The sequence below is a fragment of the Hyalella azteca genome, unplaced genomic scaffold (genome assembly GCF_000764305.2).
Source record: "Hyalella azteca isolate HAZT.00-mixed unplaced genomic scaffold, Hazt_2.0.2 contig5927, whole genome shotgun sequence".
In the NCBI taxonomy this organism is placed as follows: Eukaryota; Metazoa; Arthropoda; class Malacostraca; order Amphipoda; family Hyalellidae; genus Hyalella; species Hyalella azteca.
Window position 1 is genome coordinate 186,446 of NW_025936103.1, and position 18,398 is coordinate 204,843.

Here is an 18,398-nt window from a genome sequence, read left to right on the forward strand (position 1 = left end):
CATAATATTCTTCCTATAAAAACAGTTATTCACTATTTGGTAGAGCCATGTCAACTGTCAAATTTGACACATTTTTCGATGATCTCACCACGTGGCATGCATTGTCTCTCTTTGGATCTCAATATTTTCCCGCTAGATGGCCAAGACCTAGTGTTTTTGCAGTATTTTGACAAGCAAATGTATGACGTCACCATTTCAACCATCAATGAATGCATGGAACTAAAACAAAGCTTAATATAAAGGAAAAACTAGAGAAGTGACGGAATTACCTACGATGTCGGAATATACCGCGTTTACCCTATAGTTATTATATAAAAATTTAGTATTTTCAGATTTGGGACCAATCAACAGACCATTCTAACTTCTAGGTGTGTTTCGCATTTCAAAGTAAATTATGCAGCTCACTTCTAGTCCAGCTCCAGCCCCAGGCTAGGGTGCAGAGGATGCAAGCAGAATTGCCAATGTAAGGGTGCAGAGTTTGCAAGCTGCGTTGGCAAGATATCGATATGGATTTTCAGCCCCAAATGTTACAAAATGCCAACCATTTTCAAGATGCGTCGCCGGGTAGGCTAATTTTTAATAAGAAAATGCTGCTAAGTGCTAACAACTTTGATAGTATATCCCTTACTCTCCATGCACTGCAACACTTACTCATCACAACTGATTTCTTGACGAGCTTCACTGCATTCTGATCCATCTAACCTCCAACGTACCTGAAACCTTACTGTGTGCGCTTGCAGTCTTTCAGATTTTCAACTATTTTCTAAACAGTTGTCCAAAGACTGGTGAATATCTGAAATGCAATAATTTCAATTAAGATGTTTCAGCAAGATCTTCTAAAGGCCTAAATTTTGCTACTGATGCATCACCAAACTGCCAAAGATCTTGTAATATTCACCCACTTTCTGCACCCTTGTTATGTACTATTAGCCCAAAGCGTCACCAGCCATTTTCAAGATCTGATGCTGGGTAATTTTTAATAAGAAAATGCTGCTAACAACTTTGATAGTGTATTCCTTACGGCTTACTTTCCACGCACTGCATCATTGCAAATGGTTTCTCACCAATCTTCACTGCATCCTGATCCATCCATCTGCAAAGCTTACTGTGTGCGCTTGCGCCTTGCAGTCTTCCAGATTGTGATAATTTCAAAGTAATTTCTGCAATGCAATAATTTCAATCCATATGTGTTGGCAAGATCTTCTGAAGGTGTAAATTTTGCTGCTGATGCATTGCAAATGTTTCAATACTCACCAACTTTCTGCACCCTGGACTTGTTTTGAGAATTAAAAAGTGTTAAAGTGGAGTGGAGTGTTCAAGAATTAAAAAAAATTGGTTCTAAAAAAATTTGTATTTTCCATTATGATTAACTGTACCATAATCTGGAACATGGTGGCAATCTAGGAATTGGGGAAACCTCTATTTAGACTCGTTCACTTTTAATCACTTCACTCATTCACTTTTCATCATTTGAAATACCACTTCTGTAAGTCTTGTAATCTGTTAGTACGTAAATTTGCACAATGAATGGAATAGCTCCTTATTAAAAGTTCTTTATTAAATGATACACTAAACGACTACAAATTCTTGACCTGGTCTATATCGAATTACTGCAAAAGGTATGCCAGTGGTGCGTGGTATGCATTTAGACGTGTAATTAGCCATTACATAGTGATCGCGGATGGATAGTGAGCGCAAATAGTGATCCCGCGCTGCGGAAGAAAGTACGAAATTAATTGCAGCATAAGCACTAACCTCCTTCAGCATAATCATGCCTTCTAATCATTCGCAACCGTCATATCAGTTTGCTTATTCAAACGTGATATTACTTGTAAAAATTTTCCTGAATATAGGTAATAAAAATGACAGCATTGAAAAAATTGCTTGTGCGTTAGCATGCACTATTGCCATACCGTTTTGACACGGCCCATTCATTCTATTTGTAATCAATATTTATGAAATTAAATACAAGGTTTTCAATGCCAATTGCTTTGTGGCATGGATATTTTTTCATATTTCCTCTACTCCCAATTTAAACAGTTTTGGTTAAGTTTGGCTAGGTTAGGTTACACTCTTTTGCCGAATTAATTGAAGGCAAGAGGACGTGAATATAAAAAAAACATCGATACTGATCAATGAGTATTTACATGTCTGCATTAAATTTCATATCTATTGCTAATGAATGGAGAAAAAAATCGTGCCAAAGTGGCGTCAAGATGGCTACGCTATGCCACGCTTATGGGATGGCCCACACGCTTCTGTCAGACCAGTCGCGTCGACAATTTTAGGATGAATTTTTTGGAAAGAATTTTCATAGCGGGTATAATAAGCATAATTAAGTAATTTCAATCATGATAGAGCTAAGAAAAAAGCTATATACAAACAATATTTTTGTGAGCGCTGTCAAAATTCATTTCAATTTTATCTAGCGCGATAAAAGCAAATTTGTAGCACGTTTCATGCACATAAGTTTTTATAATCGAAACCGAGCTTAACCTTTCCAACAACAAAGCTATTTATTCAAAATACACTACTGCAAGCATTAAGAGAATTATATATATGCATATATAAGACCTCTCGGAGACTTTTACAACCGGGCTCGCAATCTACAAGTTTCAGTGAGCCTAAAATATCTCCCAAACTAATGAATGCAGCTTGATGAAACTTTGCACACGTATTCACTAATGTTGATGTTTAGGTCGTGATTATTTTTTAGTTGTGCCTTTAATTAAAGGTACACAAAAAGCCTGTGCAAGAGGATAGGAGATGTTAGGCTCACTGCAAATTTAGAACCGTATAAGGCGCACCAAAGGTGAAATTGAAAGAAATTATCATGACCTAAACATCACCGTTTTTTTAACATTTGCTAAGTTCATTAGTTTGGGAGATATTTTAGGCTTAATGGGAAAATTAATTAATGCAGGGAAGAAGTGAAAAAAATTATCATTTATCACGTTCATTTGCTTGAGGGCATTGCAAATGAATAGTTTCGTTTGTAATTTGGTAAAGATTATTAAATTTGTCATTCAAGTTTATCTTGAAAATTTTTTCACAAAGTGTTGGATCGATGCCGTATATCATTTGCGAAAATCCCCTCAACACAGTGTTTGCTCTAAATCAGGAATTAAATCAAAAGCGGAATCCAGAAGGGAAATCAGGATAGGCAAGCACTTGTACGTCTCCTCCTATGACAAATGCGCCAGTTATTTCTTTTCTGAACGAGAGAACGTTAGACTAAATATGAACTAGTCCGAACAACCAATCATAGTTTGATGCGTGTTGTCAATATTTGTGTTGCCAGCTGCAGCCAGCCAGCAGTGCGTTTTGAACTGGCACCGCGTATGGTTGTCGATGCATGTGCTTCCAGTCATGCACTGTCGTCTGCCTTGATTCTACTAGCGTATGAGTCAGAGGTGTCTGGTGCGTAAAAACTAAGATTTTTTGTCAACTGATTTTAATGAATTGAATTATGATTGTTTAACATTCGCGTTCATAAATTTAGTCTGCAATGCATAGGCTTAATTTGCGTTCAGAAATGGGATGTTTACCCTAAAAAAACGTGTTCTCGATTGCCACTATGATCTGGAATGTTGGGCAGAATTTCCCAAAAATCAAGGGTAGATAAATATAGTTTCATAGGCAAGCTACAAAAAGGGTGGGCATTACCCCTTTCTTAGGCAGACATAAAAATTCGCTGAAATTGCAATATTCAATGATAGTACTTAAAAGTATGGCCAATTTTAAGATATATTCATTCATAAGCATTTTAAAAAGTTTTTTGTGTATAGGTAGTAAATCACAATTAATAAAGTGATCATATATGGGGACTTGTCAGCTTAAGGTACCTATAAAAAATTTGCTAATTTTGACATTGAAAGTTTACTATTTGGATGGTAAAATCAACTTCATTGCTCTTGTATTCTTGTATTATAACCCATACAGAGGAAGCAATGTTAGCAATCAAGATTGAAAAAAATATAAGTATATTTAGTATTTTATGGCAAGATATTTCCATAGTCCATACCATCCAAATAATGAGACATCCATGCCGCATGTAAAGAGTTGCATTCATATACAACATATACCTAAAACTTGTGAAAAAATTATCAGAAAGAATTAGTATTGGTGAAGGACATGTCATTGTCTAGGTCAGTGCAGAGACCATCTTGCTTGCTACTGCATTGGCTCTATGATCTGTAGCGAAGGAAATGCCAAAAGCTTGGACTGCAGTCAAAGCCTGGGAAAGCATCTATTGGTGAACCATAGGTACCTCAGACTGTAAAACTTGACTTGAATTATAGTATGGCTAACCACTAAGGGCTAACAAACATATCTACCAAGTGCTGTAGAAATTTACCTTTATGCATATGTCCAAACATGGTCATTTCCATATCTAAGCATTGGCGGGTGTATGCTCTTATATGATCACACTATTTTTTGCCATCTTTTTTCACCTTCTTGCATTTGCTTCAAGTAAATAGCATCATAATCAGTTGATGAAGCAAGTTTTTAAACTATGTTACTCGCAACTGTCATGGGCTTACCTAAAGTTATTTGTGGGCTAGAGCTGCTAAAGTGAATACGATGAGGACCTGAAATGCCGTTTTTGCCATTTCTCCAGAGTACCGTAAAATGGGGTAACTTAGACCAGCAGGGTATCTTAGACCACTTTTTGTTATTTTAACGAAAAAACCCAGAACTCAAAAACTATTTGACATAGAAAAATTTTGTCAATGGGAATTAAAGGCGTAATACTGAGGCTACATAAAACAATAGAAAGATTTAAAAAGTTTGCATATCTAATAGGTTGAAAAATTAAAAATTTGACCCCAAAAAAGCTATTATTTAGAGCCTGTCAGAGTACCCCCCCCCCAAATTTTTAAATTTTCGATTAAATAACTCCAGATTTTGATGCATTGTAGTAGAACTCTTCTAGTTACATATGCAAATGACAAATTTTAGGAAAGTGTCACAGTTTGCAAATGGGGGGGCGCCGCCCCCAAATGGGGGAACTTAGACCACCTAATGTCAGCCCTGACGGGGTAACATAGACTGGCTTGGAAGTTAATATAAAATTACCATATATAACATATTTTATGTTTGACAGCCTATTTATGTTTTTTCTTTATGTTTCAGACTCTACAGTCTTATATATGGTAATTTTAACTTAATTCCAAGCCAGTCAATATTTACCCCATCAGGGCTGCCATTACCCCATTATGGGGCGGCGCCCCCCATTTGCAAACAATGACACTTTTCTCAAGTTTGTCATTTGCATATGTAACTAGAAGATTTCTACTACAATGTGCTAAAACCTGGAGTTATTTTACCAAAAAATATAATTGATTTTACCACCCAGTCTAAGATACCCCAAGAGCTGGGGTAACAAAGACCATCACTTTTTTTTTTTAAATTACATACCCGTAAAATGGGGTAACTTAGACCACTTTTTTTCATAAATTATGCCAATTTTTTACTAGCTAAATTAAACATGAATTGAAACATGCAAAATACAGGTCTATACTCTAGCTGCTAGAGTATAGACCTGTATTTTGCATGTTTCAATTCATGTTTAATTCTAGCTTCACTCACCATAAATTGCTGGCTCCTGCCTCTCATAGTCTTTATGTAATTTCTAAAAAAGTGATGGTCTTTGTTACCCCAGCTCTTGGGGTATCTTAGACCAGGTGATAAAATCAATTATATTTTTTGGTAAAATAACTCCAAATAACTCCAGGTTTTGGTGCATTGTAGTAGAACTCTTCTAGTTACATATGCAAATGACAAACTTGAGGAAAGTGTCATAGTTTGCAAATGGGGGGCGCCACCCCATAATGAGGGAAATGTGACTACCTAATGGCAGCCGTGTTGGGGTAATATTGACTGGCTTGGAAATTAAGTTGAAATTACCATATATAAGACTCTGTAGAGTCTGAAACATAAAGAAAAAAATATGGTAATTTTATATTAACTTCCAAGCCAGTCTATGTTACCCCGTCAGGGCTGATATTAGGTGGTCTAAGTTACCCCATTTGGGGGCGGCGCCCCCATTTGCAAACTATGACACTTACCTTAAATTTGTCATTTGCATATGTAACTAGAAGAGTTTTACTACAATGCATCAAAACCTGGAGTTATTTAACCAAAAAATAAAAAAATTGAAGGGGGTACTCTGACACGCTTTAAATAATAGCTTTTTTTCGTGGGTCACATTTTTAATTTTTTATCCTATTAGATATGCAAACTTTTTAATTCTTTCTATTGTGTTATGTAGCCTCAGTATTAGGCCTTTAATGCCAATTGACAAAATTTTTCTATGTCAAATAGTTTTTGAGTTTTGGGGGTTTTTGTTAAAAAAACGAAAAGTGGTCTTAGTTACCCCGCCGGTCTAAGTTACCCCATTTTACGGTAAAGACTATGAGAGACAGGAGCCAGCAATTTATGGTGAGTGAAGCTAGAGTATAGACCTGTATTTTGCATGTTTCAATTCAAGTTTAATTTAGCTAGTAGAAAAATGGCATCATTTATAAAAAAATGTGGTCTAAGTTACCCCATTTTACGGTACTTAGTTTTTTAGTCAGCTCCGACAGATGCAAGAGTGTGTCAGAGAGCTATGTCATACATGACGTAACTCGTACACAATCTGTGGTTGGTTCGAGCTTGTTGGTGGGCTGCCCAAAGCAATGTGGGTGATGTGAGGGGCCTCTTTAGTGCATTTTCTCATTTATGGAAAAAATGCACTATTGTGCTCGCCATGTCAGTCTGTCCATCCGTCCATATGTCTGTCCGTCTGTGACTTCACATTTTCGTTGATGAGAAAATGCACGCTCTGTCACTCACTGCAGTGAGTACTGTGTTATATTTTTTTATCATAACCATATATGGTAACTTACCTGTGAAAGGGTTGAATATGTTTTTATTAATTTTTACTAAAACAATTACCCAAGGTCCATATGAATGGGTGAAATTGACAGAATAACATGCATTTTTTCTTATTTATGGATGGCCTCTGCCTGATCTTTGAATTTTGGCAGACTGAAGTGGGGCATTTTAGATTGCAGTATTGGTATAAAAGGTTGGAAAAATTGAACTCATTTATTAAATCTCATAGGTTCAAACTAGTGTAGAAAAAAATCTACTATGTCATGACTAATTTTGAAACTGAGTTTTCAAATCTGTTGTTTTTGGTCTAGTTTCTGAACTATGGACCTATTTTTCAAACCATGAAGCTCAATACTTGAAACTGTACCATATCTCTAATTTTATCCTAAAGATACAAAATTTTGCATCATGTTAGAGGCCATAAATTTATTACATGGTGATATGATCCTATTGTTAGCATTGAAAATGTGTGTCGTAGTTACATTGCTGTTATCAAAGTTACTGGCATGCCTGCATTTACAAAACCATTAAGGCAAATCAATTTTTTGTTCAAAATTGATAGGCAGGAGGCTGAGGACATGAATGCTACTAGGAGACTTGACAAAATGTTTTCTGCATGGAAGTTTTTAGCAGACAAAGGGGGTAGAACTAAGCTTCTAAATATCTAATTTTTTTATATGACATATTTGTGAGATGCTTAATTTTCAATCAAACCAAAATAAGAGTTGATAGCCTCAATATATTTGTTTCAATATAAAAGGTGTGGCTTGGAACAGTGATAACTAAGAAAAAGTCAAGCTTTACCTCACTCATTTAAATTTTGAATATATTATAAACATTGCACAATTGCTCTTATATGCATTAATCTTATGGGACTTTTACTTTTACAGGAAAGTGGACTGAACACAATGATATATGACAGCAGTAGCCAACACTCAGCCATGGATACAAGCACATCTCTACTTGATGATGAAAGTACAAAGCTTTATTCAACTGGCTTGGCTCTCACCTCAGCTGCTAACAATGCCAACAACAATAATAGGCGTCGGAAAGATAATAAGGGAGAATACCCAAGCCAGAGAGAATCTTGTATCAAAATGTTTGAACACTGGAGCGAGCAGGATCAACTGGAGTTTATGGAGCATCTTCTCTCAAGGATGTGTCATTACCAGCATGGCCACATCAATGCATTCCTTAAACCTATGTTACAACGAGATTTTATTTCCTTGCTGCCAAGTAAGTTGTTTATTTTTCATCATTGCTCCTTGATTCAGGCAAGTGATAAGTTATTTTCTGTACATTAGTTCCAAGAAATTCATTCCAATCTATAAGTGGTTGCAAAAATTATCATTTCTTTTCAAGAATCATGCAGCATGTTTTCAATGATATTGTGTGCTGCCCATTATTTGCGACTCAGCAATTTATTGAAACTAAGTTTATTTGTGGTTCTATGGTTTAAATAGCATATTATTTTAATGTAAAATTCTGCATAGACAGGATTCTTAAAAATCAGTCTTTCCTTGTTATCAAATTGTTAATTCAGTCCAATATGCATGTTGTGAGTGCACAACATGAAGATGAATTCCTCTGCTCCAGATTGAAGTCCAACATTACCTTACTTCTCTATCTTGGAGTGCAGACACTGGTATCATATTCTGCATTTAGAGATTGCCATGTATTTGTTGATTACATTTGCTAACTAAATGTCAATAATAAGGAACTGCGCTTGCATGTAATGAAATTGATTCAATATGTTGCCTTATTCATTTGATCCTCACATATTTGCTTCTTGCAGAGAAAGGTCTTGACCATGTGGCTGAGAAAATATTGAGTTACCTTGATGGGAAGAGTTTGCGGGATGCTGAACTTGTGTGTAAAGAATGGCAGAGAGTTATTGCAGACGGTGTACTTTGGAAGAAACTCATTGAAAGGAAAGTTCGGACGGACCCATTATGGAAAGGCCTTTCTGAAAGAAGAGGCTGGTAAGTTTCTGCAACAGCCATGGAATATTTTAAAAAGGTTTGCCACATGTAGCTTGTTATCATTCTGCTTTTTGCATGTGTAGGAGAATTTAGGTGTTGGTGTTTTCACAAAATAATATTTTAAATGTTTACTTTTTATCTTGAAGTTTATTCATTTGATTTTTTCCTTTCTATTGCTTCAAGTATAAGTTATTTTGTGTCTTTGATTCAATTCAGAAGCTGATGTTTTGAAATGCTCTCAATTTCATAGCACTGAAATCAAAATTTATGTGCCACATACCTGGGTACATTTGTAGTCATATGATAAATTGTACTATGCAGAAACTATCTTTAATTCTATCTTCTTAAATACTACCATCAATTAAATATCAACAGATATGACCTTCAATATTGCAAGGTGCACGTTTGTTGCCTCCTGTGCTGTTGCTAATGCTCTATCAATAACAGCCCCATGTAGACATGAGGAGCGGGGCTTTTGCAGCGTGGAGGGCATCAATTGTAATAGATAATTAATTACTTGTTGTTTTTATAATGATCCCCATTCATGTCTCCATTTCCCTTTTTGACGCCACTTTTTCTCCTCAGGGGTCAGTTCTTGTTCAAGCCTCGTCCTGGGGAGCAGCATCCTAGCCATTCCTATTACAGGAAAATGTACCCCAAAATTATACAGGTTTGTGATCATCCTGACTGCTTCTATAATTTCCAGTTGTCTACTCATGTTCTTGGAGAATTCTGTGCTTTACTTTGATGCTCAAAGCCACTTATCAAAATTGTGCATTAATCCATAAATCGATGCATATTTGTTGTCAATTTTATGGTAATTACATCATAAATATTTATTCATAATTTTTTGTACAATGTGATTAATATATTGATTGAATTATGGATTCAATATTGTTCAACGTCCTCCAAATGAATTTCTAATATCGTTCTCTGAATGTGAGGTTCAGGTATAAAAAAAAATTTCCTTGATCTCTTTAAAACCTCACATTTCTTCTTTTGGTAGTTCTGGTTTGGCAAAAAGATGAATAAATCAGATTACAAATTATAGCATTTGATTAAAATGTGCCACAAAGTCAACCAGTCCCCATCTTAAATTTAACATGCAAGTTACTGAAACAGAAACTTCCAGCCTTTATATTCTGCAAGTTATGTTCTGAATGTCTAACCATTTAAATATATTACAGAATATTAAGACAATAGAAGCCAATTGGCGTATGGGTCGTCATAATCTTCAGAAGATCAACTGTCGCTCTGAGACATCCAAAGGCGTCTACTGCTTACAATACGATGACAGTAAAATTGTTTCGGGTCTTCGGGACAACACCATCAAAATGTGGGACAGGAACACTCTTCAGTGCTACAAGGTGTTTACTCTTTCCTGCGTGCCTGGGCAGCAAAGTTTGATTGATGATGAATGAAGTGTATGTATCGGTTATAGTGATACTACACTTTATTTTCTCAGTGCCCTTACCATGATTAATGACCAAATGAAATTTAGATAGTCACAGTATCAATGAACTTGAGTCTGATCATTGACCTTCTCTGGTCTCACTGGGCTTATCTTCACAATTTTTGTTGCCTAAGCAATTGGTTTATACGTTTGCATTTATTGATGACAGTTTTTAGTCTATGAGTTGGTTGCTCAGAAATTCTTGTTCATCTATTATAGTTGGCCATAAAGGGAAAGTACTAGTTAATTCCCCTTAATCTGCTGGTTATTACTACCTCTCATTCTTTTGTAGGCGAATTGCAGTGAAAAAAATCTAATGTATCATAGTAAGAAGGTTGAGATGTACGAGGTCTTCAACATTTTGGAGCATATTCAGCCTATCTGCAATGTGTCTGATAAATTAGTGTTACCCAAACAGGTACTAACTGGGCACACTGGCTCAGTACTGTGCCTGCAGTACGATGAGCGCGTGATCATCAGTGGGTCATCAGACAGCACCGTGCGTGTCTGGGACGCACACACAGGAGAGATGACCAACACCCTCATCCACCACTGTGAGGCAGTGCTGCACCTGCGCTTCACCAACGGCCTCCTCGTAACCTGCTCCAAGGACCGCAGCATTGCCGTGTGGGACATGGTCTCTGCCAGCGAGATTAACCTCCGACGCGTGCTTGTAGGCCATCGTGCTGCCGTCAATGTTGTTGACTTTGATGAGAAGTACATCGTGTCTGCATCCGGTGACCGCACCATCAAAGTCTGGGGCACCAGCACATGCGAGTTTGTGCGAACCCTCAACGGACACAAGCGTGGCATTGCATGCCTTCAGTACAGAGACAGGCTTGTGGTGAGTGGGTCTTCTGACAACACCATCAGGCTGTGGGACATTGAGTACGGCGCCTGCCTCCGGATATTAGATGGACATGAGGAACTTGTGCGATGCATCCGCTTTGATAACAAGCGCATCGTGTCAGGCGCCTATGATGGCAAGATAAAAGTCTGGGACCTGCACGCCGCACTCGACCCTCGCTCTCCAGCAGGCACCTTGTGCCTTAGGTTAGCCCACTTAGGAATTATATTTTCTGATGACCTTTCAAAACAATTATTATCTTGATACGATTAGCTTTATTAGTAATATTATGATTGCTTCAACTGATTCATCAACCCTGAATGAAAGCACTAATAATTGAGGCAATTAAAATAAAAGGCAATGAGTAATTTTACAGTTAATTTGCCCATAAAAAATAACATTACAAATGTCACTCACCAAGTAGTAACAGTTTCTTATGGAGCTTGCATACCAGCAGTTTTCTCAAATTCATTGAAACTCGTGCCACCTTCTGGTAAAGATCAATAGAGTTTACCCACTATCAAGGCGAATTGGCATAGCTTTTGAGAATCATTCCTTCCATAACACAGGTTTCTTAGTAGGCAGTGATTTATTATGAGCAGAAAATTTTACAATACAAGGAATACTGACTTGGAAGCAGTTGACTGTTAGAAGATAAAAAAATTGCTGACCAAACTGTCACAGGTTAACTTAGCTAAGTTAGCTCATAATTTAGTATGTAACTAACGTCTCACTTGCTTTGCAGAACTCTGGTGGAACACTCTGGTCGTGTGTTCAGATTACAATTCGACGAGTTCCAGATTGTATCGTCCTCACACGACGACACAATCCTCATTTGGGACTTCCTCAACTGCTCCCCACCAGACTCTCCAATCCCTCCAGTCCAAGCTGGAGGATCGTCAAGTCCCACCTCAGATTCTGGCCTAGTCCCCCAGGCTGCAGCAGCAGCTGCTGTTGCTCCCTCAGTTCCTCCCGCTGTCTCTCCCTCACTACCCCCAGCTCTTCCCCCCTCGGCTCCTTTCATGTTCGGGGAGGCGAGAGGGGCTGAGAGAGCCGTTCCAATGCCCTCTCCCCCACCTCCCCTTCCGTCCAATGATTCTATGGATAAATCTATAGATGAAGGCCAGGATTGATGGTAAGCTCCCATCATATAGTATCTAATTGCTGATTATTGATCCTTTATATATCAGGTACCGATTCTAAATAATTCAAGGGTCGCATGCTGCCAAGGCAGTCCCGTAAAAAGTGTTGCATCATTTTCTTTCAATTGATCATCATTAGTCTATGAATGCATAGACTAAGGATGCTATTTGTAACATATTCGTATGAGTGTTGCCATCAGGTTAAGCGATATGCGAGGTGAATACAATTGACTTGCAATGCATGAAGCTGACGGCCATGCCTGATTGTTGATAGATCATCGACTTTGTCGCGCCGTTAACTGTAAAGTGTAGCAGCGAAAATCCCGTTGATGTAATGAGTTCTAATGTTTGGTTGTGTACCAAGAATGTTGGAGAGGCCATGACATGTTCCTCACTGTCACCACTGATATGTGAATTGTTGTGCTGTCTTGCTGAACTTCATAATGTCCTTCCCCCAATCGCCACTGACATGTTTTCTTCCTGTTGCAGACACTCGGGAGGCTGGCATGTGGATAACGCGCTCATTGCGAGGATACCTACGTTTTAAGCACAGTCTTTGTTATTGTTGTTGTAGCGCTAATAATAGGAATACTCTTGTGTAGCTCGACCAGCTGTGTTGCACTTCATCTTTTTATTATCATCATCCTAATCATGAAATGATGCCAACTAATGCTGCTCACGGTATCGTTCATACCACCATTTTATCATTTCACTTTCACTGCTCATCTTTTTTGCTTCTACATTTCATTTTGTCTTGTATTTTGGTTTATGTTTCACATACCAACTTTTTTCACTTCACTTCCATCACTCTACCTTTAGTTCGTTTATTTATACACTTGCATTATCCTTGGTGCGGGGTCACCCTGGTGTGACGTACATACTCTTGTCCACACCACAGAATTCATTGAGGTAAATTCGTGTACATTTCAGTTGTTTTGCACGTACGAACGTTTATTAAATGACTGTTTCATATGTGTTCAGCACTCCTGTACTGTTATCAGCGTTTCATGTGCGTAAATGTTAACATAAAAACGGCTCTACGGAAGTAAGGTTTAATGAGTTGGACGCACTCCTGCCTTCTTCTAATTACCCATTAACAGGTTTTTGCGCGAATATTGTGACGCATTCAACTATGGAAGGTCACATTGTGATTTTTCCTTAAAATAAGCTAAGTTGTAGGCTTGGTTCTGTCTTGAGAACATCCAAGCTGGACTTCGAGCGTATTGTGTCCCTAGATTTTTTATGGGGGAGTCGAAGAGTGTAGCGACTCGAAGTATTTGTACTGTACTCTTGAATAGGTTCACCCCCTACGCCTTTCTGAAGCGCATCTGCAGTTCCGATAGCAATTTTAGTGGTAATAAATATTGTACAGGTTCTGATGCTTGGTCTGTGCACACGAGCACTGCTGCTTGTGTCGCGTCAGCAATGGTCGCTTATCTTGTTTTTATTGTTATTGTCCCATCAACACAATCGCTTACGATGACGCTAATCCTTTAGGCGATGGCTAACAGGGCGGTATGATATCTCACGCCGTGCTGAGTAAAGAGCTTCGTTAAATCATTTCCCTCGGGTCTTGTAAATTTTGAGAATAATATGTTGTAAGCTGTGCAGTTAATGCATCTATTGATTTAAGGTGCTGAACTATCTGGCCTACTAGCTGTCGGCCTGCTGGGTTAACTAGTGCTTGACTTGCATTATGAGCTGACTGTGTTCATGTAAATGATTTAGGCAAATCGTCGTCTGCTGCGGCTTAGCTATCCAATGAACGATAGTTCTTGGTTCTGTATGTGACTGCGCCACACCTGTCTTTTGCATGCTATTCATCGTTTTGTATAATTCCATTTGTTATTGTATTACCTCATAAGTAATTCTAGGGGGCAATATTATCAAAATTAGTCCTGGTGTCAAAGCGAGTGTTGAAATTGGGGTTCTAAGCTGACGCGTAGCGAATACGATGTTCGGTGCATCGTTTTGATTTACGCCGAAATTTATCGCATCTAAATTTTGAAAAATTTCTATTTATTTTTTTGCACAAGTATAGGAATTAATTTGTTAGGACTTCCTTAGGGATAAGATAAATATGCTTTGTTTTATTTATGGACCGTTGTAAAAAGTCGTTAGTACCCTCGCTCACTTTTTGTTCATAGTAAACGTACCATGTGTTCTATGTCCACTTTCTCCTATATTTCGAGTCTCGTAGTGAACATTTTAAGCGATTTTTTACTCGTCCACGTGTTTCTCCTTCACGATCTTTCCTTTCTAATAAATCACATTTATTAATGATAACGATCGTAGATGTTCGCTTGTTTTCACAGACGCATCTAGGCTCTTCATGTTGTATTAGGAAACTTAATGTATTATAGCGTTTACAGAAGCTACACCGCAACTCTTCACTGATTTAAAGATTCATCATTTGGAGTCCGAGTTTGATTCTCTTCCTGCTTTAATCTACTCAAGTCCAGAAATCGAACATTTCAGCTCGACCAAAATAAAAAAAATGATTGAACATTCTCGCAATGGTTTATCCCCGGGAAAAATTGAAAGGAATTTACAGAAAATACTTTATAATGACAACAACCTGGCTCTTCTTCTGGTGACTCTAATTACCAGGCTTTGTGATGAAAGTACGGTGCTTGACCGTAGAACATAAGCACATTCTTATAATCCTCTGGCTGTTGATGCTATGTCATAAACACCTAACTGAAGAAATTTGGTATAACATGTCACTAGATATATCTTGATCGAGAACAAATCAAGCCCATCATGAATTTTCCTATTTTTGACCAATATTGAATTAAAATTTATTTCTAAGTGAATCCATCTGTGTACCTGACGGTTGGTTGCAAATTGTGAAGCCGAGAACGGAATGAAATCGTACTTATTTAGCGACTGTTCAAGTCACATGTTCGAATTTTTTTCCGGACAGAATTGTCATTTTGTTACTATTGTTTGTTATACATTTTTCTTTCTAATGCCATACTTTTCTTTATTAAACTTCACGTAGCCGAATTTGCAACCGAAGTGAAATGCCGGAGTATTATTCTCGTGCAGAGTCACGTTTCGTCGAACGGAATATTTTGTGTCGTTGGCGTTGTAGAAAACTAGAATATATTGAGTCATATTACATTCAAGTCAAGCAAGGTGAAGGTGATGTAGCGTGTGTCGTGCTGAGCTACTGTGACGGCAGTCAGCTGTGGCCGGAATCGTGGAGGAAACAAAAAATACAACTCAGTACTCACTACAGTGAGTGACAGAGAGCGCATTTTCTCGTCGACGAAAACTTGAGGTCACGGACAGACAGACGGGCGGACGGACATGGCGAGCACAATAGTGCATTTTTCCCATAAATGAGAAAATGCGCTAAAAGAACTGCCTGTTGTGGATCGTCCATGGCCTTCTGTACTGTCCCGTAACGTTAAACCGATTGTTGTTGGCTGCATCGTCCGTCCTGCTGGAAGCTTTCATCATTCCTGACTCACGCCGCATCTGAACCATCCTGATGTGTCTCGCCATCTAGATAAATTTTTGTTTGGCTGCCTCCCAGGCGTGGTTGGCCTCACCAGGTTTGGTTGACGCCCCTGGGTGTGATTGGTTCAACCAGTCACTTGAATGCTGCCTCTCAAGTTGACGCAGCAGCCTGCCACGTTCATCACATTCTTTAACTTCAGAAGACATTATGTATGGCTCGAGAGAAGCCTGTTCTGTTAAGGGTATGGGATTACGTCCTCTCAACAGAACGGGAGACGGGATTACGCCGAGACCAGAAAACTTCAAGCGTTCTGATCACGGGACGTTCTATGGATCCGGGTACTGAATGTTTTTTTAGGTCACCACGCCTCAAATCACATTGGTTGAACTAGTTGAAATCATTACTAATTGACATGGTTGAACCATGTCAAATCACATGCGACTACGTGTGATTTTTGGATCTCCAATACCGAGCGTAAACATATTAAAATACACTCAATTGTGTTTAAAGTAAAAAACAGAAAATTTTTGTTGACATTTTCAGGGATTAATTAGAGTAGGGTGTCATGGTAAGATCCCATGTGAGTAAAGCTCTCAGTCCTTACATGGTCAAGGGATGGGGGTAGGGGGAGGAAGTCCAGCCATTAAAGGCTGGAATGCATCATCACATTGCTGTGTGACACACAACACCTATGGCTAGGAGATATCTTCAGGAGGCAGCACGCCGGGTACTGTGTTATTTTTGTTTTAGCATAAATACAGCATAGTTTATATATCTCCACTCACCATTCTGGTATGGAATAAATACACTTTCTGAGATACGATTACCGTCAATGGCAACAACTAACCTAAATATCCAATGAACGAAATCGAACTCTCAACTAATATGCTTTTGTTATACAGAAGAGTGCAATTGAATAAAAGAAAAACTGAAGCCTGGTGATGTATAAATATTCTCAGTAACATGTGAATCACAAAGTAAAGTCGAAAGGTCTTTACTGAATGAACTCCTCTGGCTCCCTCAAGGCAACCAATGCACGTTCGACTTTCGTTTTCGGCAACAGCTGCCGACGATCGGTGAAAATTCCATGTCACGTTCGGTGGGCCTTGCACTTCAATATTCAGTCTCAAAAAATACATTTTAAAGTAGAATAATTAATAGGGAATCATCTGAAACATCATACAATAACCGCTCCGACACTCGTGGGACGAATTTATGAGCGATTTTTAATAGCAGGTTATCCACGCATAAAATTTTTAAAATTCAAACCGATCTCGATCACATTTTGAACTAAGCTGTTGGGTCGCAATACGCTCCTGGGAGCGTTGCTAGATCTTTGTTTGATCGCTTCTATTTAATTAACGTACAGACGTCAATTTTCGATTATTTTGATAAATGAACATAAAAGGGGGGCTTGAAAATATTTTCGGGAGCGGAAGCTTTGTGTTAAGTAGGCCTAGTAGTAATAGACGACACTGATGGGGCTTGGGAATTTGTAAATTATTTATTTTATTGGTCACTCATCTTTGAAATTGATCAAAAAGACGTTAAGGGAAGAATGGGTAGGATTAAAAATATATTTTGAAGATGTTTTCAAATGAAAGGTCAGATAAAGCTCATTGGCAACTAAGTATTTCACGTATTCTACTGGAAAGTTCACTATACAATATATATAACACAAACTTCCTCTCTCACGGGGTTAAAAAATACGTATTTTTGTGTGATACATGCCTGCACCAGCGGTGGTGCCCAGATTATTTCCTACTCGGCTATAATAACTGCAAAAGAAAAGTCTGTTACAATACTGAATATTTTTTTCCGCTTGAGTCTACCCAAACATTTACCATAACATGCGATACCAAATAATATAGAATAACAACACTTTATAAAACGCATGCGGTACAAGAATAATTTGTAGACTCTACAATCACACTATAAAAGTTAAAAGCGGGCTTGAATATTTAATAAGAACTTTTATAGCGTTAATTATTAACAAAATTCATTGCGAAATTCATTGCTAACACAACTGCATAGTACCGCAATAACTCTGAATAATCAAATAATTATGTGGCAGCGTTACTATATTAAGAGGCCAGTTCGTGCTTACTTACGCAGGCGGCAGGCTACGTTATAGGAATTTAGAACAAGATTTTTTGAGCGAAGAACAAGAAGCCTTCAAATTGTAGTGCTAACAAATATTTGATGGTTTTTATTGAAGAGCAGCAAGCCGCGAAGTGAAACTTCATAATATGCTGCGTGGTAAATTGTGTCACTTTCAGTCTCAGACTCTCAGATGATGGCTACAGCCAGTAGCTGAGTAGGCAAACAAGGGTACTGTTTAAAACCCTGTCCGGATTTCAGTCACTTGGTCCGGGTCCAGCGGACCGGTCAGGATCCGGGTTTTAGTAAGTACCGTAAACAAGGTGTAGGCAGCCGCCACCCCTAAAAGATAAACTCTCTTCCGGTTCGAGCTTAGGTCGACTACGGACGTGTGTATGCGAGTACATTTTTGAATCGGTGAATAAATAGAAAAGAGTCTTAATTTTGAGACGGGCACCTATTTGGACTACCTTGTTTGTACGAAAAACCAGCAGAATGCCCAAGCCCAAACTCCAAAGCTAAA

The 18,398-nt window shown here is 38.2% G+C and overlaps 1 protein-coding gene across 1 annotated transcript in view; it reads left to right on the plus strand.

Moving 5' to 3' along the window:
- Positions 1-14,724, plus strand: part of LOC108669865 (beta-TrCP) — a 15,858-nt gene extending 1,134 nt beyond the window's left edge. The window contains exons 2-8 of the mRNA XM_018157296.2: positions 7,773-8,118; positions 8,678-8,864; positions 9,450-9,534; positions 10,052-10,231; positions 10,736-11,370; positions 11,910-12,299; positions 12,796-14,724. Coding sequence (XP_018012785.1) covers positions 7,773-8,118; positions 8,678-8,864; positions 9,450-9,534; positions 10,052-10,231; positions 10,736-11,370; positions 11,910-12,297 — 1,821 coding nt within the window. The 3' untranslated portion in view covers positions 12,298-12,299; positions 12,796-14,724. The remainder of the gene's footprint in view (positions 1-7,772; positions 8,119-8,677; positions 8,865-9,449; positions 9,535-10,051; positions 10,232-10,735; positions 11,371-11,909; positions 12,300-12,795) is intronic.
- Positions 14,725-18,398: the final 3,674 nt, after the last annotated feature.